A 22125-nucleotide genomic window follows, 5' to 3' on the forward strand; every position below is an offset into this window, starting at 1 on the left:
AAGATGCCAAGTAAGAACATGTAACATTTAAAGCATATAACAAAAAATAACATGGAATAAATAAAGACTCGAAAATAAATAGCCCAATCCCGCATGTTAAACCCCATGACGGTGCATAAAAACTTGTCACCTCGCATATACGCCGTTTTCCCACATAATTCACATAATTCAACAAGTCCTAATTCCCTCAAGTCAAGGTTAGACACAATACTTACCTTACTCTGCAAACAAGTAAATCAACCATCTACGGCCTAGCCTTTTGAACAAGCCTCCAAACCAACCAAATCTAACCAATTATTGATCAAACAATTCTTAATAAGATTTAGAAACTATTCACGAAGGAAAAAGGTTCAATCTTTATTGAATTTGGAAAAAGTCAACAAAAGTCAACCCTGGGCCCGCTTAGTCAAAACTCGAGATTCAGACCAAAACCCGATTACCCATTCACTCCCGAGCTCGGTTATGTGATTTTTTTGAAATCCGACCTCAATTTAAGGTCCAAATCTCAATTTTATAAAATCCCTTAATTCTACCAAGATCCCTAAATTCTACCATGAATATCCTAGATTTGATGTTGAAATCTCATGAAAAGTAATAGGGAATTGAAAGAAAGTGGACTAGAGTTCCTTACCAATGATTTTGGGAAGAAACAATTCTTGTAAAATTGCCTCTAGAGTGTTTATGGTTAAGAAATGTTGTAAAATGAGTTATGTCCCGCTTTCCCCCTCTTTTACCCAGTTGTAGATATCGCAACTGCGAACTCTTGTTTGCAATTGCGACCATCGCAAATGCGAGAAATAGGTGGCAAACGTGAATTGTGTCCCCAGCCTGCTATAGTCGCAATTGCAAGAAAAACACCGCAAATGCGATCTCCCATCCAACCGCAAATGCGATCAAAATTTCGCAATTGCGAATTTGCCTAATGCGACCAATCCATTGCAAAAGCGAAGACTAGGTTGTCCGCAATAGCGAACGTTTTTTCACAAATGTGAAGACTACCCTCCCCTGTCCTCCACCACGATTGCGAGCTCAACTTTGCAAAAGCGGAGTTCGCATTGCGAACAAGTCTTCAGAATTTCAAGACCTGCAACCCAGCACCAGAATCGAAACACACCAGCAGTCCTCACACTAGCCAAACTCATCCGAAATGCGTCTGAAACTCACCCGAGCCCCTCGGGCTCCAAACCAAACATGCACATAAGTTTAATAACATCGTACGAACTCGTTGGCACAATCAAAACACCAAAATAGCATTTAAAACAACAAATCGAACATCAAAACAAATGAAATTTCAAAGGAAAACTCAAGAACATCTAGAATCACAACTAAGCGTCTGAATCTTATCAAACGAACTCCGATTTGCACAAAATTTTGCAGACAAGTTTCAAATAGTAAAACAGACATATTCCATGTTTCGAAACCAAAATATGAACCTGATAGCCATAAAGTCAACCTAGGGACCTTCGATTTCAATTCCGGGCATATGCCCAAGTCCATGATCGCAATGCGGACTTATCGGAATCATCAAAATACTGATCCAAGGTTGTTTACACAAAATGTTGATCGTAGTCAAATCAAGTTGTTTTTAAAGCTAAAAATTATATTTTCTTCAAATTCTTACGTAAAAACTTTCTGAAAAAAGGGACGGACCACGCACATAAATGAAGAAACATCAAATGAAGCTAATGGAGGTTTCGAAACATGGAAATAAAGGCTAGTTCACAAAATGACCTATCGGGTTATCACATTCTCCACCTCTAAAAGAAATGTTCGTCCTCGAATGGATATGGAAAAGTACCTAGACTGGTGAAAAGGTGTTAGTATATACTCCGCATATCAGACTCTAACTCCCACGTAGCTGCATCGATCAGAATGACCTCTCCATTGCACTTTCACAGATGGAAAACTCGTAGACCTCAACTTCCGAACCTGCCGGGCTAGAAAAGTTGGGTCCTCCTCATAGGCTAAATTATCATCAAGTTGAACCGTGCTGAAGTCCAAAACATATGAGTTGTCCTCATGGTACCTCTGAAGCATGGGAACGTGGAATACCAAATGTACTCCCGATAGGGTGGGTAATAATGCAAGTCTATAGGCCACCTCACTAACTTTCTCAAGGATCTCCAAAGGTCCAATATACCTAGGGCTCAACTTGCCCATCTGTCTGAACCTCATCACGCTCTTCATGGGTGAAACACTAAACAAAACCCCTCTCTCCCACCATATAAGCTACACCCCGAACCTTCCAGTCAGCATAACTCTTCTGCTTAGACTGTGACGTACGAAGCCAATCCTGAATCTAATTAACCTTCTCCATAGAATCATGGACCAAATCGGTGCACAACAACCTAGCCACTCTAGGCTCAAACCAACCAATCAGCAAAGACATCGCCTCCCATACATACGGTGCCATCTGAGTACTCGACTAGTAACTATTGTTGTAGGCGAACTCTGCAAGAGGTATGAATTGGTCCCATGAACCTCCGAAATCCATAACACAAACACGTAACGTGTCCTCCAAGATCTGAATGGTGCACTTGGACAGTCCGTCCATCTGAGAATAAAACGTTCTGCTCAGCTCAACCCGCGTGTCCAACTCACGCTGCACAGCTCTCCAAAAATGAGATGTGAATTGCGTGCATCAGTTAGAATGATGGAAATGAGCACGCCGCGCAAGTGGATAATCTCCTGAATTTAAACCTGAGCCAACCAATCTGAAGAATAGGAAGTCGCCACTGGAATGAAGTGCGCGGACTTAGTCAATCGGTCCAAAATAACCCAGACTGCGTCATATTTCTTCAAGGTCTATGGCAAGCCTAACAGGAAATCCATAGTGATGCACTCCCACGTCTACTTTGGTATTTCCAATCACTGAATCAACCCACCCGATTTCTGATATTCATACTTCACCTGTTGATAATTCAAACACCAAGATACATAAGCAATGATGACTTTCTTCATTCTTCACCACCAACAGTGTTGTTTCAAGTCACAGTACATCTTTGTGACACTTGGGTGAATAAAATAGTGTGAGCTGTGCGCCTCCTCAAGGATCAAATGTCTCAATCCATCAACATTTGGAAAACAAATCTGGCCTTGCAACCGCATAACACCATCATCATCAATAACAACATCCTTGGCCCACTGCATCGTATCCTTCAACACCAAAAAGTGAGGATCATCACACTAGTGAGCCTTAATACGCTCCAATAATGAAGACTGTGCCACCATACACACTAGCACCTGACTGGGCTCCGAAATATCCAATCTCACAAACTAGTTGGCCAAAGACTGAACATCCATGGCTAATGGCCTTTCTGCTACCGATAAATATGCCAGACTGCACTTCGCCTTTCTACTCAATGCATCGGCCATCACATTGGCCTTCCCGGGATGGTATAATATGGTGATATCGTAGTCTTTAAGCAACTCTAACCGTCTCTGCTACCATAAATTAAGGTCTTTCTGCTTGATTAAATGCTGAAGAGTTAGATGGTCGGTATAGACCTCATAATGAACGTCGTATAGATAGTACCTCAAAATCATCAGCGCGTGAACAATGGTTGCCAATTCAAAGTCATGAACATGGTAATTCTTCTCGTGAACCTTCAGCTACCGAGATGCATAGGAAATCACCCTACCATTCTGCATCAACATCCCACCGAGCCTATACACGATGCATCATAATACACAGTATAAGATCCTGAACTTGTAGGCAACACCAGCACTGGGCTTTAGTCAAAGCAGTCTTGAGCTAATGAAATCTCAACTCACACTCGTCAGACCATCTGAACAATGCACCTTTCTAGGTCAACTTGTTCAATAGGGCTGAGATAGATGAAAACCCCTCCATGAACTGGCAATACTAACCCGCCAAACCAAAGAAGCTCTGAATCTCTGTAGCTGAAGTATGTCTAGGCCAGTTCTGAACTGCCCAATCTTCTTGGGACCCACTTTAATGCCCTCGTAAGATACAACATGGCCAAAAAAGACACTGAGTCCAACCAAAACATACACTTTAAAAACATGGCATATAACTGACTATCTCTCAAAGTCTGAACTATGATCCGCAGATGCTACTCATGCTTCTCTCAACTCCGGGAGTAGACCAAAATATCATCAATGAAGACGATAAAAAAAAATTCCAAATAATGTTTGAACACCAGGTTCATCAAATCTATAAATGTTGCTGGTGCATTTGTCAAGCTGACTGACATCACTAAGAACACATAGTGACCATACCGAGTCTGAAAAGCTATCTTAAGGACATCTGATATCCTAATCTTCAACTGATGGTAGCCAGATCTCAAATCACACTTCGAAAATACTTTCGCACCCTGAAGCTGATCAAATAGGTCATTAATCCTCCGCAACGGATACTTGTTCTTGATAGATACCTTGTTCAACTATCGATAATCTATACATATCCTCATCCAACCATACTTCTTCTTCATGAAATACACTGGTTCGCTCCAAGGCGAGACACTAGGTCTAATGAATCTCTTATCAAGAAAATCCTACAACTTCTCCTTCAGTTGCTTCAACTCAACTGGATCCATATGGTATGGTGGAACAGAAATGGGGTGAGTGCCCGTAGCAAAGTCAATATAGAAGTTGATATCTCGATCGGGTGGCATCCCCAAAAAATATGTATGAAACACCTCCGAAAACTCACCCACAACTGGTAATAAATCCATGCAAGGAACTTTCATACTAGGATCGTGGATATAGGCCAAATATGCCCGACACCTCTTCTCGATCATACGTCGAGCTTTCAAGCAAGAAATAACCCTGCTGATAGAATTGCTAGGAGTCCCCCTCCACTCTAATCGAGGCAACCCTGGCATGTCTAATGTCATTATCTTCGTGTGATAGTCAAAAAATAGCGTGATAAGGTGACAAATAATCTATGCCCAAGATAATTTCAAAGTGAACCATATCAAGAAGTAGGAGATCTACCATAGTCTTATAGCTCCCAATAGAAACCACACACGAGCGATAAACACAATCTACCACAATAGAATCTCCCACAGGCATGGACAAATAGACAAGAGCACTCAAAGAATCACGTGGCATAACCGGATGTGAAGAAAAATAGGATGACACATATGAATAAGTAGAGCCCGGATAAAATAAAACTGAGGCATCTCTATGGAAAATTGGAACAATACCTGTGATGACAGCATCAGATGACTCTGCCTTGTGTCTAGCTGGAAATGTATATAAATGGGGCTGGGCCCCACCGCTCTGACCTCCGCCCATCGAACGGCCATTATCTTGCTGGCCTCCACCTCTAGTGGCCTGACCTCCACTTTTAGCACCCTGACTCCGGCCTCTAGCTGGCTGAGCGGACGGTGAAGCAACCAGTGTCAGAACCATGGTACAAGAACCCTGCGGAGGTCTATTGCTCATCAATCTAGGATAGTACCTCCTGATGTGACCCGTACCTCAACAATCAAAACACTCTCTTGGTTGTTGTTATTGCTCAAGGTGAGACTCACCCTGACGGACCGGATAACCACTTTAGTAACTCTGTAGCAGTGTGCACTAATAGGAGTTGAAGATGTACTGAATGCTGGCTGCTCAAGATAAGACCTATAAGATTCACGACTACCTGAAGCACCGTGGGCTACCTGGAGAGAGGACTGAACTATCTTATGAGGATGACCTCTACCAAATGAACATCTGCCTCCAGATAAGGCACCACTGAAACCGCCAAAATGACGAGGCCACTTCTCAGATACCGCCTCTCTACCCTGACTACGAATCATATCAATCCGACAAGCAATCTCTACGGCCCTCTGGAAAGGAATATCATCCCGAGTCTCTTTGGCCATCTGTAGCCTGATACAAAAAGTAAGACCCTCAATGTCCTCACCTTCACTCTATTAGTCGGAATCAAGATAGCCGCATAGCAGGCTAGGTCCAATAATCTGGTCTCATACTGGGTAACATTCATGCTACCCTAGTGAAGATGCTCGAATTGCCTGCGGTACTTCTCCCTCAGAGTAAAAGGACTGAACTTCTCCAAAAATAACTACGAAACTGATCCCAAGTGAGTGGCGGTGAACCTGCTGGCCTACTTCGCTCATAATCCTACCACCATCTCTTGGCATAATCGGTCATCTAAAACACTGCAAAGTTGACTCCATTGGACTTTACAATACCTATGTTGCGCAATACCTCATGGCAATGGTCCAAATAATCATGTGGGTCCTCAGAAGGTCTATCACCAAAATGAATAGAAAAGAGCTTTGTGAACTTATCCAACATCATTAATCCCTCCGAAGACATCATCGGACTATCCCCGGTCCGTGTAGCAATAACGGGTTAAACTACCCCAGCTGCTGGAATCACCGGAGTCTAGTACAAGGGAGCCATCTGCTTCGGAGTGTGAGTGGCAGACGTATTAGCTTCTCCCCCATCCTGATAGACCACTGGTGCCATAGGAATTACTCTTGCCTATGCCACACTCTCCATAAGGCCCACCAACTGGACTAGAGTGTCATAAAGTACGGGAGTAGTAATAAATTCCTCCGGGACCTGAGCGGGTCTTACTGGTTCTGTCTGAACCGGAATATCCTCCTCATGCTCGGTCTGAGGTTCGGCAATGGATGTTGCCACACATGCTCTAGGCTGAGCTCTACGTCTGCCTCAGCCACGGCCCCTACCCCAAAACCGAGGAGCGCGACTGGCGCTCAACCGAGTGAACCCCTCCGAGCAAGCCTGTTAGATTTTATTCTACCCAAACTCATCCACGAATAGAGATAATACATATTTGCATTAATTAGACAAAAATGTGTTCATGTCTGCGATACCAATTCATTTCCAATAGTTTCATCATTTTTTAAGTCTCAAATGGACAAGTAATACAACCACAACATAACATAGTTTGTCTTTCCCCAGCACCAATACACAACCCACACTATGTCTATGGTGCCTCTATAGATAAAGAAGAGTACAATGATAATGCCGGCAACAAGGCCCCAGCTATACTTCGAACCGAATATAAAAAGTACAAAAGATACATGACCCCGGGATGAAGTGGGGCTCACCAGATCAGCTGGGAAGAAGGTGTACTGCTATCAGTGATCAATATTTCCTACTGTGGAACCACCTGCATCCATTTAAAGATGTAGTGCCCCCGGCAAAAGGGACATTAGTACTGTCGAATAGCACTAGTATGTATAACTAAACACCTTCGTAATAGAATGACAAATAATACAAACAAGATTATCATAATATCAATGAAAGCCTTAATCAACATCAAACCTCAATTTAGGATCAAGACAATGTTCAAATTAATTTCCACATCTCACATTGGGAGATTTTTAGTATCGATATACCATTGTCCACAATACCATTATTCACAAAACCAGTACCACCTTACTCTTAACACGGAGTCTGATCACGACCCGATCGGCTAGGCTATCTCATTAGAGACATCAACCATAATTTCTCTCAATATCAATACAACCGTCTTTAACACGGAGTCTGGTGACGACCCGATCGGCTAGGCTATCCATTAGGGACATCGACAACAATCACAATTTCAATTATAATTTTCAACACAATCACCACCATGTGTCCATCATGGTGTCCGATCACGACACGACCGGCTAGGCTCTCTTATTTGAGACATCAACCTTTTTATATCAATCATTGCATTTCATATTACTTTCACATCTTTTCATTTCATTGGCACTAATGGCCATAATTATAAGATCATTCTTGGCACGTTGGCCATATTTAGTATTTCATGCTCACCTTATCAATTTCAAATATCATTATCATCATCAACAATAAATATAATTCAAATCAAGGTGTGTAGTACATATGTGAGCAATTTAGAGTCTAAGACACATAGAGATATTTCACAAAATTTGGCATAATAGCCTTCATTTGAACTTGACTTAAAGTCGAAACATTATTAATGCATAGCCCATATTTTAACACATCCTCAATTGGTAACATAACATGAATAAAGCATTTGGGATGCTTGTTGAACATATATCTTTCAACCCAATCTTACTCGGAATAGCCAGTTTCATAATGAATCACTCGGGACTTACATAATTTACATGAATATCGTGGGATTCAATTCTAAGAGAAGAGTTTAGCCAACATACCTCAATTGAGCATCCTTAAACTCTGAAACGTTCTGGAATTCATAGCAACTTCAATCTATTTTGGAAATATAACAAATTGAATCAAAATTAGGAAGATGATCATGGTTCTAGCTCATTTGAGCATTTTATCAAAAACTAGGTGTGCACAAGGTTTCAAGGTCCTTTTATGGAGGATTCCATCATCCCACAACACAATCTTTACCATGCTTAGTTCAACAATCTTCTTACACCCCTTGATATCACATGCATGTAAAATAATCAACTCTCATGCCCAAAAATTATCTTGCTAATTACCCACTTTCAGATGATTTTGAAATTAGGGTTTAGGGTATAGAATCATACCTCTAGGATGCAAACCTAGTGAGCTTGCCTTCTTAATCTTCATAAACTTGAGCAAGAATTGAAGAACAACTATTGAAAAACACCTTCTCACTCTAGGGCACCCTCTCTCATACTAAAATGTTAGATTATATCTAAAAAATGGCCCAAAACGTGTATTTAACGAAGTAGGGTCGGGTTTTAAAAACCCAAAAATGAAGCTCCGGAACAGGTTCTGCGGTCGCATATGTGACCGCATAATGGTTATGCGGACCGCATATCGGTCGCATAATTGGTGTCCAAAATGATCAAAATTCTGCCTGAGTCTGCGGTCCAAAACTGTTCTGCGGTCGCATAGTGCATCGCATACCAGTTATGCGGTCGCACAGTCGACCGCATAATTGCTTCCGACTGACCTAATTAACTGCCTCACTCTGCGGCCATTATGCGGTCCGGAGAGTGATTCTGTGGTCCCATAATGGACCGCAGAAATGCACTTTTCCGCCAAAAATTTTCCTTTACTTTCCGATGCATTGTTCAACCTAAAAGGTCCGAGTAAATATTGTGCGTGTTCTCTCCATCTGTGATTGAGCAAGAATAGAATGGTTCAAACCTTAGTAATAGAATAAAGTCGCACGATAGAGAATAAAAGAAGTCAAATTTTCCTAAAGCTCAATAGCCTCTAGAAGATAAGTACATACGTCTTCGTACTGATCCTATAGACTCCACTAAGCTTGCTCATGACTCGTGAGACCTAGGAAACCTAGTGCTTTGATACCAACTTGTCACGACCCGGAATACCAGACTCGGGACCGTTATGGTGCCTAGCATTTCACTTGCTAGGAAAGCCTATGTTAGATAGATTACTTAACTAGTTTTAAATATTTGAATAAAAACATTAGTAATACACTATAATAGTTTGAAATAGATTGATAAAAATACCAAATGACGTAATCGGAACATATCCCAGAATTTGGAGTCATGAATACATGAGCATCTAGAGTACTATAGTTAAGCTCTGAACAAAATACAACTGTGTGAAACTAAATGAACAATAAATACAAAATAAAAAGGGGACTTCAGGGCTGCGGACATTGTGCCACTATACCTCAAGTCTCCAAAAGTAGTTGAATCCGAGTAGTCTCACCATGCGCCGTTGGGACCAACACCGGTATCTGAACGAGAAATGCAGAAGTGTAGCATGAGTACAATCAACCCCCTATCATCATCTCGTATCACATTCCGTCCATATTCCTTCGTACACAATCATATCACTCTCAATACCGTTGCGGTATGCAACCCGATCTACAACAATTTCAAATCATTAACATCAACAACTCAACAACAATATTTACAAAATATCAACACAACGAGGTGAAATGTATAGAACAGTAAAGAAACATTGAATAAACGGTGAACATCCAACATCTCAGTATCTCAAACTTTACCAATTCATTGGTACAGAACAGCTAAATGGCTCACGTAACCAATTCGGCACCACGAAACATTATTTGCTTTTGAAAAATTTTACGGGGACTTACATTATCCCCTACTTAGGATCATTCGTCCTCGAATGAGGGTCAAAAATCTGTTATTAGCATCTTATGCAACTCAATTTTTCATACCACAAACCAGCAGCCCCAAATTTAACTAACTCCCTAAATTTCCAAAACTTTCGCCAGAGTTTCCTTTGTAACTAGGCCTATCCACCTGTCAGAGAGCCCCAGAAACACATACTAACAACATATAGGTAATCCAACAACGTAACATAGTACAAAACAACACCAATTGTGGCCTTACATGCAATGTATTTCCAAAAAGGAACACCCTTAACGCCAATTGTACAGTTGATACAAAATTCATAAAAAGTAAGTCTTATAAATTTCCTAGATCATATCTTTATAAATACATATTTATTCAAACAAATAAGGATACTTTTTCTTCATTTCTTTCTCGGCCTCCCAAATAGCTTCTTTAACCTGTTGGTCTCGCCACAACACTTTCACGGAGGTAATTTCTTTATTTCTCAATTTTCGGACTTGCCAATCAATAATATAAACAGGAATCTCTTCGTAAGTCAATTTTTCATTTACCTCAATAGTCTCAACTGGAACAATGAGTGTCGGATCTCCAACTACTTTCTTCAACATAGACACATGAAACACCGGGTGTACTAATGACATCTCAGGTGGTAGCTCAAGCTTGTACCCCACCTTACCGATCCTCTGAATGATTTTGTACGGTCCAAAATACCTTAGACTCAATTTCCCTTTCTAACCAAATCGCATTACCCCTTTCATGGGGGAAATTTTAAAGAATACCAAATCATCTTCTTTGAACTCCAAATCCCTACGACGAACATCCGAATAGGATTTCTGATGACTCTGAGCAGTCTTCAACCGCTCCTTAATGATTTTAACTTTTTCCATGGCCTGATGCACGAGGTCTAGCTCTATCAACTTTACTTCCCCAATTTTGAACCATCCAATGGGAGATCTACATCTCCTACCATATAAAGCCTCGAACGGTGCCATTTGAATGCTAGTGTGATAGCTATTGTTGTAGGCAAATTCTATGAGTGGTAAATGATCATCCCAACTATCTTTGAAGTCTAGAACACAAGCACGCAACATATCCTCAAGCGTCTGAATAGTCCGCTCTGCCTGCCCGTCAGTCTGCGGGTGAAAGTCTATACTAAAATTCACCTGAGTACCCAAACCTTGCTAAAATATCTTCTAAAAATTAGCAATGAATTGTGCCCCCCAATCAGAAATGATGGAAACTGGGGTGCCATGCAACCCGACTATTTCTTTGATATACAGCTGAGCATACTGGTCCGCTGTGTCAGTAGACTTAACCGACAAAAAGTGTGATGACTTCGTGAGTCAATCCACAATCACCCAAATTGAGTCAAACTTGCGCGAAGTGCACGGTAATCCCACATTCATATTGGAATTTCTATGTTTTGTGCCAACCTACCAGGCCTTTGGTGTTAGGCCTTCACTTGCTGACAATTCGGACATCTTGCCACAAAGTCTGCCACATTCCTCTTCATATCATTCCAGCAATAGACTTCCTTAAGATCATGATACATTTTTGTAGAACCTAGGTGCACGAAATACCTAGAAGTGTGAGCTTTAGTCAAAATTCTTTCACGGAGACCATCCACATTTGGAGCACATAGTCGCCCTTGGTACCTTAGTGTACCATCATGCATGCCAAGAGAAAAGGTCATGGTCTTATGTTTATGAATCCCCTCTTTCAACTGTACCAACAATGCGTCGTTGTATTGTTTTTCTTTGACTTCCACTACAAGTGATGATTCAGCCCTATTTTGCACAATTACCCCTCCTCCACTAGAGTCCACAAGATGAACTACCAAACTAGCCAATCGGTGAACTTCTTTGGCCAATGGCCTTTGATATGCCTCCAAGTGTGCTAAGCTACCCATAGATTTTTTGCTAAGAGCATCCGCCACAACATTAGTCTTCCCCGGATGGTATAAAATATCAATGTCATAAACCTTGAGTAATTCAAGCCATCTTCTCTGCCTCAGATACAATTCCTTCTGTTTGAAAAATATATCGAAGGCTCTTATGGTCCGTGAATATATCCACATGGACCCCATATAAATAATGACGCCAAATTTTCAATGCAAATACCACCGCCGCAAGTTCTAAATAATGTTTTGGATAGTTCTTTTCATGATTCTTTAGTTTCCTAGAAGCATAAGCTATCACCTTCCTATGTTGCATTAATACACATCCAAGCCCGATTCTTGAAGCATCACAATATACCACAAATCGATTTATACCCTCAGGTCGAGTCGACACCGGTGCCATAGTCAATCTTGCTTTCAATTCTCGGAAACTCTTTTCACAAGCATCTGACCATTAGAACTTAATTTCCTTCTGCGTCAATTTAGTCAATTGAGAGGCAAGAGTAGAAAACCCCTCCACAAACTTTCTGTAATATCCAGCTAGGCCTAAGAAACTGCAAATCTCTGTTAGAGTTGTAGGCCTCGGCCAATTCTTCACAGCTGAAATTTTCTGAGGATCAAACTTAATTCCTTCATTAGAGACAACATGACCCAAGAATATGACCGACTCGAGCCAAAATTCATGTTTTGAAAACTTTGCATATAATTTGTGCTGATGCAGGGTTTGCAGAACTACCCTGAGATGGTCAGCATGGTCCTCTTGACTTCGTGAATATACAAGAATATCGTCAATGAACACTATCACAAAGGAGTCAAGCAATGGCTTAAAAATGCAATTCATAAGATCCATGAAGGCTGCTGGGACATTTGTTAGCCCAAAAGACATCACCAGAAATTCAAAATGCCCATACCGGGTCCTAAAAGCTATTTTCGGAATATCCCGCTCCCTGATCTTCAATTGGTGATACCCAGATCTTAAATCAATTTTGGAGAAGTACCTAGCACCTCGCAATTGGTCAAACAAGTCATCTATCCTTGGCAGTGGGTACTTATTTTTGACTGTTACCTTATTAAGTTGCCGATAGTCAATACACATTCTTAGTGACCCATCTTTCTTTCTTACAAAAAGGACCGGTGTGCCCTAAAGCAGCACACTCGGCCGGATGAAACCCTTTTCTAACAAATCTCTTAATTATTCCTTTAGCTCCTTCAATTCTGCCGGTGCCATTCTGTAGGATGGAATAGATATAGGTTGTGTGTCTGGCATCACATCAATCCCAAAATCAATCCCCCTGTCTGGTGGGATCCCAGGGAGTTCATCCGAAAAGGCTCCCAAAAATTCATTCACAACAGGCACGGACTCAAGTGTAGGTGCCTCAACATCGGTGTCTGTAACCAGGACCAAATGGTAAATACATCCCTTGTTGATCATCTTTGTGGCCTTAAGGCAAGAAATAAACCTACCCTTCGACACTACATCATCACCCTTCCACTCAATAACTGGCTCATTTGGATATTCGAACCTAACAGTCCTGGTTCGGCAGTAAAGCTTGGCAAAACATGAATAAAGCCAATCCATCCACATTATCACATCAAAATCGACCATTCTCAATTCAATAAGATCGGCTTCAGTGTTCTGACCACGCAATGTGACAACACAATCCCTATAAACCCGCGCGGCCAAAAATAGACTCACCAACCGAAGTAGATACAGAGAACGGGTCATAAAGCTGTTCTGGTTCTATCTGTGACAACATCTGGAGAAGCCTCTGAATTCTAGCGACCCCTCATAGCATAGAAATGGTCAGATCCTCCCGAACTTTGTGCTCTACCCCTAGCTGCACCACACCCTGCGGGTGTTGGAGTGCCTCGAGCTGGATGAGGTGTTGCAGATCTAGTAGCTGCAGAGCTTGCTGGTTGTGCCATGTCCCTTCCCGCACCCTGGCGGGACGAACGATAATCCCTATGAATGTGACCACTCAATCCACATCTGTAGTATATGGGTAAGTCCATGTAGCATATTCCTAGGTGAATCTTTCCACATATAAGGCATGTGGGCCTCCTCTGCTGTTGGAATCTACCACCATGACGACCCTACTGATGTGAGCCCATGTTGCCCTGACAGGGCCTAAAATGGCTCCACTGCTACTGCTGGCTTGGCCCTTATGGTAGTGCACTAGCTGAAGATTGAGCGAAGGACTGTGATGGCTTTGATGACCCTCCTCTGAAGGCTGACTTGCCGCCACCAGAAGAACCACCAAAGTTGCCCGTAGACCGGGCCTTATTACTACCCTCTTGCTCCATTCTGTTCCTTAATTTGCGGGTCTCTATGGATTGAGCGAATGCCACCATCTTTCCATAGTTCATATCAGAATTCAAGGCAGTTGTAGCAGCCTCATTTTAGCAAGGGACTAAGACCCTGTACAAATCGGCGCACTCTAGCCTCCATAGTGGGCAGCATGTAAATAGCATACTTAGACAGGTACGCGAATCTCATATGGTAATCCCACACACTCAGGCTACCTTGCCTCAAGTTCTCAAACTCAGCAGCGCGGGCTGCCTTAGTCTCAGCAGGCAAGAAATGATCAATGAAGGCATCAGTAAACTCACCCTACCTCGCCGGAGGGCTCCCTTCTTCACGGGACTCCTCACATAGTTCAAACCAAGAATATGCCACCTCTTTTAGGCAGTAGGAGACCAATTCCACTGCCTCTATCTCAGTAGCATGCATAACTCGAAGAGTCTTGTGCATCTCATCAATGAAGTTCTTAGGATCTTCCTCTGGGTTACTACCTGTGAACACTAGAGGATCCAACTGGAGAAACATGTTCACCCTGGAACTAGTAGAATCCCCTGGCTGACTAGAAGAAGTGGGTGCAACATTTGATCTCTGGGCCTGGGATGCCACTATTTGAGCCAACATCTATATGGCTCCACTAATATCAACATCAGAAACACCAGAATCAGAAGCTGGAACTGGAGGTGGAACTGGTATATCAGTTGGAGGAACTGTTGCACCTTTAGTAGGTGTAGGGACAGGTGCGGTCTGACCAACTCTAGTAGAGTCAGGCAGTGTAGTAACTGGGGGAATATCCTCACCCCTCGGGTGTTCACCCGCATCATCAAATATAGGATCAACTGTCACTCCTGGGGTGACATTGGCTCTTTGGCCAGTACTTGCCTTCTTCTTAGGTGGCATGAACTGAAAATTAGAGCAACTCAGGAGTTAAAGGAGGAACAATCTTACAACCAGCTTTATCGCACGATCAAGAACATGAAGGAAGGTTATTATTCCTAAATGCCCAAATAGCATCCTTATTATAGATGTGGTCGACTACACACCGATAATAAGGACTCTACTAGACACAGCTCCAAGACATCCTAGGACACTTTAAAACCTTAGGCTATGATACCAAGTTTGTCAGCCCCAAAACTGAGGAGCGCGACCAGTGCTCAACCGAGTGAACCTGACCGAGCAAGCCTGTTAGCTTTCATTCTACCCAAACTCATCCACGAATAGAGATAATACATATTTTCATTAATTAGACAAAAATATATTAATGTCTACAATACCAATTCATTTCCAACAATTTTATCATTTTTAAAGTCTCAAATGGACAAGTAATACAAACACAACATAACATACTTTGTCTTTCCCCAGCGCCAATACACAACCCACACTATGTCTATGGAGCCTCTATAGATAAAGAAGAGTACAATGATAATGCCGGCAACAAGGCCCCGGCTATACCTCAAATCGAATACACAAGTGCAAAAGATACATGACCCCGAGATGAAATGAGGCTCACCAAATCAACTAGGAAGAAGGTGTACAGCTATCACTGATCAATATCTCCTGCTGTGGAACCACCTGCATCCATTTAAAGATGCAGCGCCCCCGGCAAAAGGGACGTTAGTACCGTCGAATAGCTCTAGTATGTATAACTAAACACCTTCTCAATAGAATGACAAATAATACAAACAAGATTATCATAATATCAATGAAAACCTTAATCAACATCAAACCTCAATTTAGGATCAAGACAGTGTTCAAATTAATTTCCATATCTCACATTGGGAGATTTTTAGTATCGATATACCATTGTTCACAATACCATTATTCACAATACCATTATACATAAAACCAGTACCACCGTACTCTTAGCACAGAGTCCGATCACGACCCAATCAGCTAGGCTATCTCATTAGAGACATCAACCACAATTTCATTCAATATCAATACCACCGTCTTTAACACGGAGTTCGATCACGACCCGATCAACTAGGCTATCCATTAGGGACATCGACCACAATCACAATATCAATTATAATTTCCAGCACAATCACCACCATGTGTGCGGCATGGCATCCGATCACGACCTGACCGGCTAGGCTGTCTTATTTGAGATATCAACCTTTTTATATCAATGATCGCATTTCATATTACTTTCAAATCTTTTCATTTCATTGTCACTAATGGCCATAATTATAAGATCATTCTTGGCACGTTGGCCATATTCAGTGTTTCATGCTCACCTTATCAATTTCAAATATCATTATCATCATTAACAATAAATACAATTCAAATCAAGGTGTGTAGTACACATGTGAGCAATTTAGAGTCTAAGGCACATAAATATATTTCACAAAATTTGGCATAATAGCCTTCATTTGAAATTGACTTAAAGTCGAAACATTATTAATGCATAGCCCATATCTTAGCACATCCTCAATTGGTAACATAACATGAATAGAGCATTTTGGATGCTTGTTGAACATATATCTTTCAACCAAGGGGTATACTTTACCTGAATTTAGCCAACATAATTTACATGAATATCGTGGGATTCAATTCTAAGAGAAGAGTTTAGCCAACATATCTCAATTGAGCTTCCTTAAACTCTAAAACGTTCCGGAATTGTTAGCAACTTCAATCTATTATGGAAATATAACAAATTGAATCAAAATTAGGAAGATGATCATGGTTCTAGCTCATTTGAGCATTTTATCAAACACTAGGTGTGCACAAGGTTTCAAGGTCCTTTTATGGAGGATTCCATCATCCTATAACCCAATCTTTTCCATGCTTAGTTCAACAATCTTCCTATACCCCTTGATATTACATGCATGTAAAATAATCAACTCTCATGCCCAAATATTATCTTGCTAATTACACATTTTCAGATGATTTCAAAATTAGGGTTTAGCGTGTAGAATCTTACCTCTAGGATGAAGACCTAGTGAGCATGACTTCTTAATCTTCCAAAACTTGAGCAAGAATTGAAGAACAATTATTGAACACCTTCTCACTCTAGGGCACTCTCTCTCACTTTAAAATGTCAGATTATATCTAAAAAATGGCCCAAAACGTGTATTTAACGAAGTAGGGTCGGGTTATAAAAATCCAAAAATAAAGCTCCGGAACAGGTTCTTCGGTCGCATATGCGACCGCATAATGGTTATGCGGACCGCATATCGGTCGCATAATTGGTGTCCAAAATGACCAAAAATCTGCCTGAGTCTATGGTCACTATGCGGTCCGCATATCTGTTCTGCAGTCGCATAGTGCACCGCATAACAGTTATGCGGTCGCATAGACGACCGCATAATTATTTCCAACTGACCCAATTAACTGTCTCACTCTGCGGCCATTATGCGGTCCGCAGAGTGATTCTGCGGTCACATAATGGACCGCAGAAATGTACTTTTCCGCCAAAAATTTTCCTTTACTTTCCGGTGCATTGTTCAACCTAAAAGGTCCGAGTAAATATTGTGCATGTTCTCTCCATCTGTGATTGAGCAAGAATAGAATGGTTCAAACCTTAGTAATAGAATAAAGTCGCACGATAGAGAATAAAAGAAGTCAAATTTTCTTAAAGCTCTATAGCCTCTGGAAGATAAGTACATACGTCTTCGTACTGATCCTCTAGACTCCACTAAGCTTGCTCATGACTCGTGAGACCTAGGAAACCTAGTGCTTTGATACCAACTTATCACGACCCAGAATCCCACACTCGGGACCGTTTTGGGGCCTAGCATTTCACTTGCTAGGAAAGCCTACGTTAGATAAATTACTTGACTAGTTTTAAATATTTAAATAAAAACATTAGTAATACACTATAATAGTTTGAAATAGATTGATAAAAATACCGAATGTCATAATCTGAACATATCCCAGAATTTGGAGTCACGAATACATGAGCATCTAATTGAAAGAAAGTGGATTAGAATTGCTTACCAATATGGGAAGAAGAAATTCTTGAAAAATTGCCTCTTGAGTGTTTAGGGTTGAGAAATGGTGTAAAATGAGCTAAGTCCTCTTTTACCCAGCTACAGATGTCGAAAATGCGAGAAACAGGTCGCAAATGCAAATTGTGTCCCCAGCCTGCTATAGTCGCAATTGCGACAAATACATCACAAATGCGATCTCCCATCGAACTGCAAATGCGATCAAAGGTTTGCATTTGCGAACCTGCCTAAGCCCAGTGCTCAATCGCAAATGCGACCAATCCATCGCAAAAGCAATTACTGGGTTGTCCGCTATTGCGAACATTTCTTCGCAAATGTGAAGACAACCCTGCCAAGTCTCCCATCGCAATTGCGAGCTCACCTTTGCAAAAACGGAGTTCGCATTTGCGAAAAGGTCTTCTCTATAGCTAGACCTGCAACCACGCACCAGAACTGAAACACACCAGCAGTCCTCACACTATCCAAACTCATCCGAAATGCGTCTGAAACTCACCCGAGCCCCTCGGGCTCCAAGCCAAATATGTACACAAGTGTAATAATATCATGCAAACTCGCTCATATGATCAAAACACCAAAATAATATCTAAATTTACAAATCAAACATCAAAACGAAATTTTAAAGGAAAACTCAAGAACATCAAGAATCACAACTAAGCGTCGGAATCCCATCAAACAAACTCCGATTTACACCAAATTTTACAGACAAGTTTCAGATAGCAAAATGGAACTATTCTAAGTCCTTTAAAATACATTTGATCTTGATAGACATAAAGTCAACCTAGGGCCAAACCTAGGAAATTTCCAAACATTTAAATATCTAACTTTCGGTAAAATAAGTCAAATCAAACTAGGGGCCTCCGATTTCAATTTCGGGAATACGCCCAATCTCAAAATCACAATGCGTACCTAGCGGAATTGCCAAAACACCAATCTGGGGTCATTTACACAAAATGTTGATCGTCGTCTGCTCAAGTTGGTTTTAAAGCCTAAAATCATATTTTCTTCAAATTCTTACGTAAAAACTTTTCGAAAAAAGGCAAGGACCACGCACGTAAATCAAGAAACATAAAATAAAACTAATGGAGGTCTCTGAACAAGGAAATAAAGTCTAGTACAAAAAATGATTTATCGAGTCGTCACAGGTTGTGACCCTATTTGTCGAAAGTTGGCATTTGGAGAAACTTAAAAGTTCATGAGTTTGACCAAGAGTGGACTTTGATGTTAATGAAATCCGATCGGCATTTGAGTCTTTGGATAGTTCCACATAGTTTTATTTAACTTGTGCCCAAAGTTTAGTTTCAATTTGAGGTGTTAAAGTATGATTTAGACGCTTGATTGGATTCATAAAGGCTTGAACATAATAGAGTCTCTATATTTGGTTTGGCCTTTGATTCATAGATTTAATATTGCTATTCATGTTCCGAGCCTTTGAACACGTTTGAATAGGGTATATGAACTTGTTAAGATGATTGAACGGGGTCCAGGAAGGCTCAGGTGAGTTTTGAACAAGTTTGAGCATTTTGGCATTTTGATGATGTTTTGTAGCTTCAGTGTTGCAGAATGCACTTTTTGGAGTGGTGAGGGCACTTTTAGAGTGCTACAGAAAAGCCTCACATGTGGCGGAAACCTCCTGCGCTCTTGGGAAATGGCCAAAGTACGGACCCCACTGAGGGCCGCAACAAGAATATGCAGGATTATTGGTTTAATTTGAGAAGCTTATATCTCCTAATCTATGAGGAATTTGGGAATGATCCTAATCTAACGTATACCCCTTTTAGTCTAGTTTCCAGAAATTTAACCTGTTTATCATTTGGACATTCATACGAAGATAGATATCCATTTTATTGAAGATAGGTAGTACAGTCACTCCTTGATTACGACCGCACAATATGGATAGCGGCCGCAAAGCTTGGAGTGTAGTTGGAAGTGCAACCGCACTAGGAAAGTGCGGCTAGCACTGTGTGAGATCAGGTTTTTTGTATATAACTGGGATTTTATATTTTTAATTTATTCTTCACCAAATTAGAGACTTGGAAGCTCGATTTTGAAGGGTTGTAACCTAGTTCTTCATCTACAAGCTTGGGATAAGTGATTCCAACCTACCTCTGAGTTTTACATGAACCTATCACTAGATTTAACATCAAAACTAGGGATTGAACAAGTAAAACTTCGGGCGTTGTCTACATCTAAAGAGTGTGTATTTTGAGGATTTAGACACCGATTTGGACTAAGATTTGGGAAATAACAACATATATAGACTCGTGAAGTTATGGGTCAACGGGATCTACCCATAGACTCGGACTTTGACCATGTGAGATCGGGATGACCTTTGTTGATTTTTTGAGATTTGATTAAAGATTGAACCTTTATTGCTTGAGATTAATTTTTATGACTTTATTTGACCCAGTTAATTATTATTTGGCTACATTTGAAATGGATGGAAGGAGTTTCTAATGTAAAAGCGGTTGCATAAGGTTGAAGCGGTATCGGTAAGAGGTAAGTGTCCTGGTTACCCTTGTTATGATGGAATTCACCTAAAATATACTTAATTGCTATATGTTACTTTAGTTAGAGGCAGTGTATATGCGAGATAACGAGCGTATACACAAACCAAGATTAAATCATGTTTAGGATAGTTTTAGGTTTCTTTATGCCTTGCTTGATTATGTATTCTTCTTATACATGTTTTATGTTAATATATGACTACGAGGGTTTTTTTAATTATTCTAGAGATCATGTCTAGATTTATGATGCCCTATTTGAACATGAAGACTCGTTCTTGATATAATGAGCACTGTGATTTAGCCGTAGTCGTAGCTTACTCACATGAGCAGATACATCCGCATATGTATTTCTTATATCCTTGTGCATCATACCTATATTTCTCACATGTATATACTTATATATTTGCATATGGATTCAGTTATATGAGCAAAGTTATGTCACAATGGCACATCTCTGTGCGAGTTGATGTGATTATGATACTGTGAGATACTTTGGCACATTGAGACATATGAGTAGATTGATGATACTGAGTATTGAGCTGTTATGAGACACTTGGATATTGATTTGTCCCTCCGGATAAGGTGATCAACAATGTTAATTTGGGCCTTGTGAGTGTCAAACGTGCGAGTTTTATTTATGAGGGGCAGTTATGCCAAACACCCGTATAATGCTAAGTGTCTGTGGATTGGTACTGATTTTGTGGAAAGATTGATTTTTTAGCATGCACTCACGTAGAAGCATTTCTTTACATGTTATTTCCCGTATATCATTTGTCTTATGTGGACTCGATGAATGAATTACGCTTTGTTCATTATTTTGGAGAAGCATGCTTATTATCTTCTTTAGTTGTGATTCATATTACTAAAACTCATTGTTGTTGAATTGTTCCTTCTTTTATATACACTTAATGATAATTCTGACTATTGAAGTAAGTACCATGTTGATTAAACCCGCGTCATTACTTCTTTGAGTTTAGACTTGATACTTACTGAGTACACTGGATCGGTTGTACTCATACTACACTTCTAAATATTTTATGTATATACAGGCATCGGTACTGGTGGAGTCCTACAAGATACTTAATTACTGATTTCAAAATCTCAAGGTAGTACTACTTCTTCGAGCCCAGGCCCTTCAAGGTACCTTCATTGCATCTTAGCGCAGTTATTTAATTTAAACAGTATTGTACTCATTTCAAACCTCGTATTTTACTACTCTTAGAAGCTCATGTACTCAATGACACTAAATTCAAAAATTTTGTGTTGTTTTGTAGTTCTTTATTAAATTCCAACTTATTTATGATATTGATCTTATTTAGATTTATTACATCCATGATAGTACTTTAGTTTGCATTTGTGAGTTGTGGTTCGCCTAGCCAGCCTATTAAGTGCCATTACGGTCATTTATGGGTTTTTGGTCGTGATATTAACATCAAAGTCATTTGAATTCATCACATTAGAATCATTGCAAAGCATTAACTCTTTA

The 22125-nt window shown here is 40.6% G+C and overlaps 1 protein-coding gene across 1 annotated transcript; it reads right to left on the minus strand.

The window, feature by feature from the left end:
• Window positions 1–4875: 4875 nt before the first annotated feature.
• LOC138901389 (uncharacterized) lies at window positions 4876–5837 on the minus strand. Its single transcript, XM_070189149.1, has 2 exons — window positions 5502–5837; window positions 4876–5343 (listed from the first exon to the last, which is right to left on the minus strand). Exons 1-2 carry the CDS (start codon window positions 5835–5837, stop codon window positions 4876–4878), a joined length of 804 nt encoding a protein of 267 aa, XP_070045250.1.
• Window positions 5838–22125: the final 16288 nt, after the last annotated feature.

The sequence above is a fragment of the Nicotiana tomentosiformis genome, chromosome 11 (assembly GCF_000390325.3).
Source record: "Nicotiana tomentosiformis chromosome 11, ASM39032v3, whole genome shotgun sequence".
Classification (NCBI taxonomy): domain Eukaryota; kingdom Viridiplantae; phylum Streptophyta; class Magnoliopsida; order Solanales; family Solanaceae; genus Nicotiana; species Nicotiana tomentosiformis.

Bases quoted from the DNA above. Each gene is read 5' to 3' on its own strand.
- LOC138901389 (XM_070189149.1), bottom strand. From the start codon at position 5,837: ATGGCCAAAGAGACTCGGGATGATATTCCTTTCCAGAGGGCCGTAGAG. The intron at 5,344-5,501 runs GTGAGTCTCACC...CCGTCCGCTCAG, and splicing joins TGGTTATCCGGTCCGTCAGG to CCAGCTAGAGGCCGGAGTCA.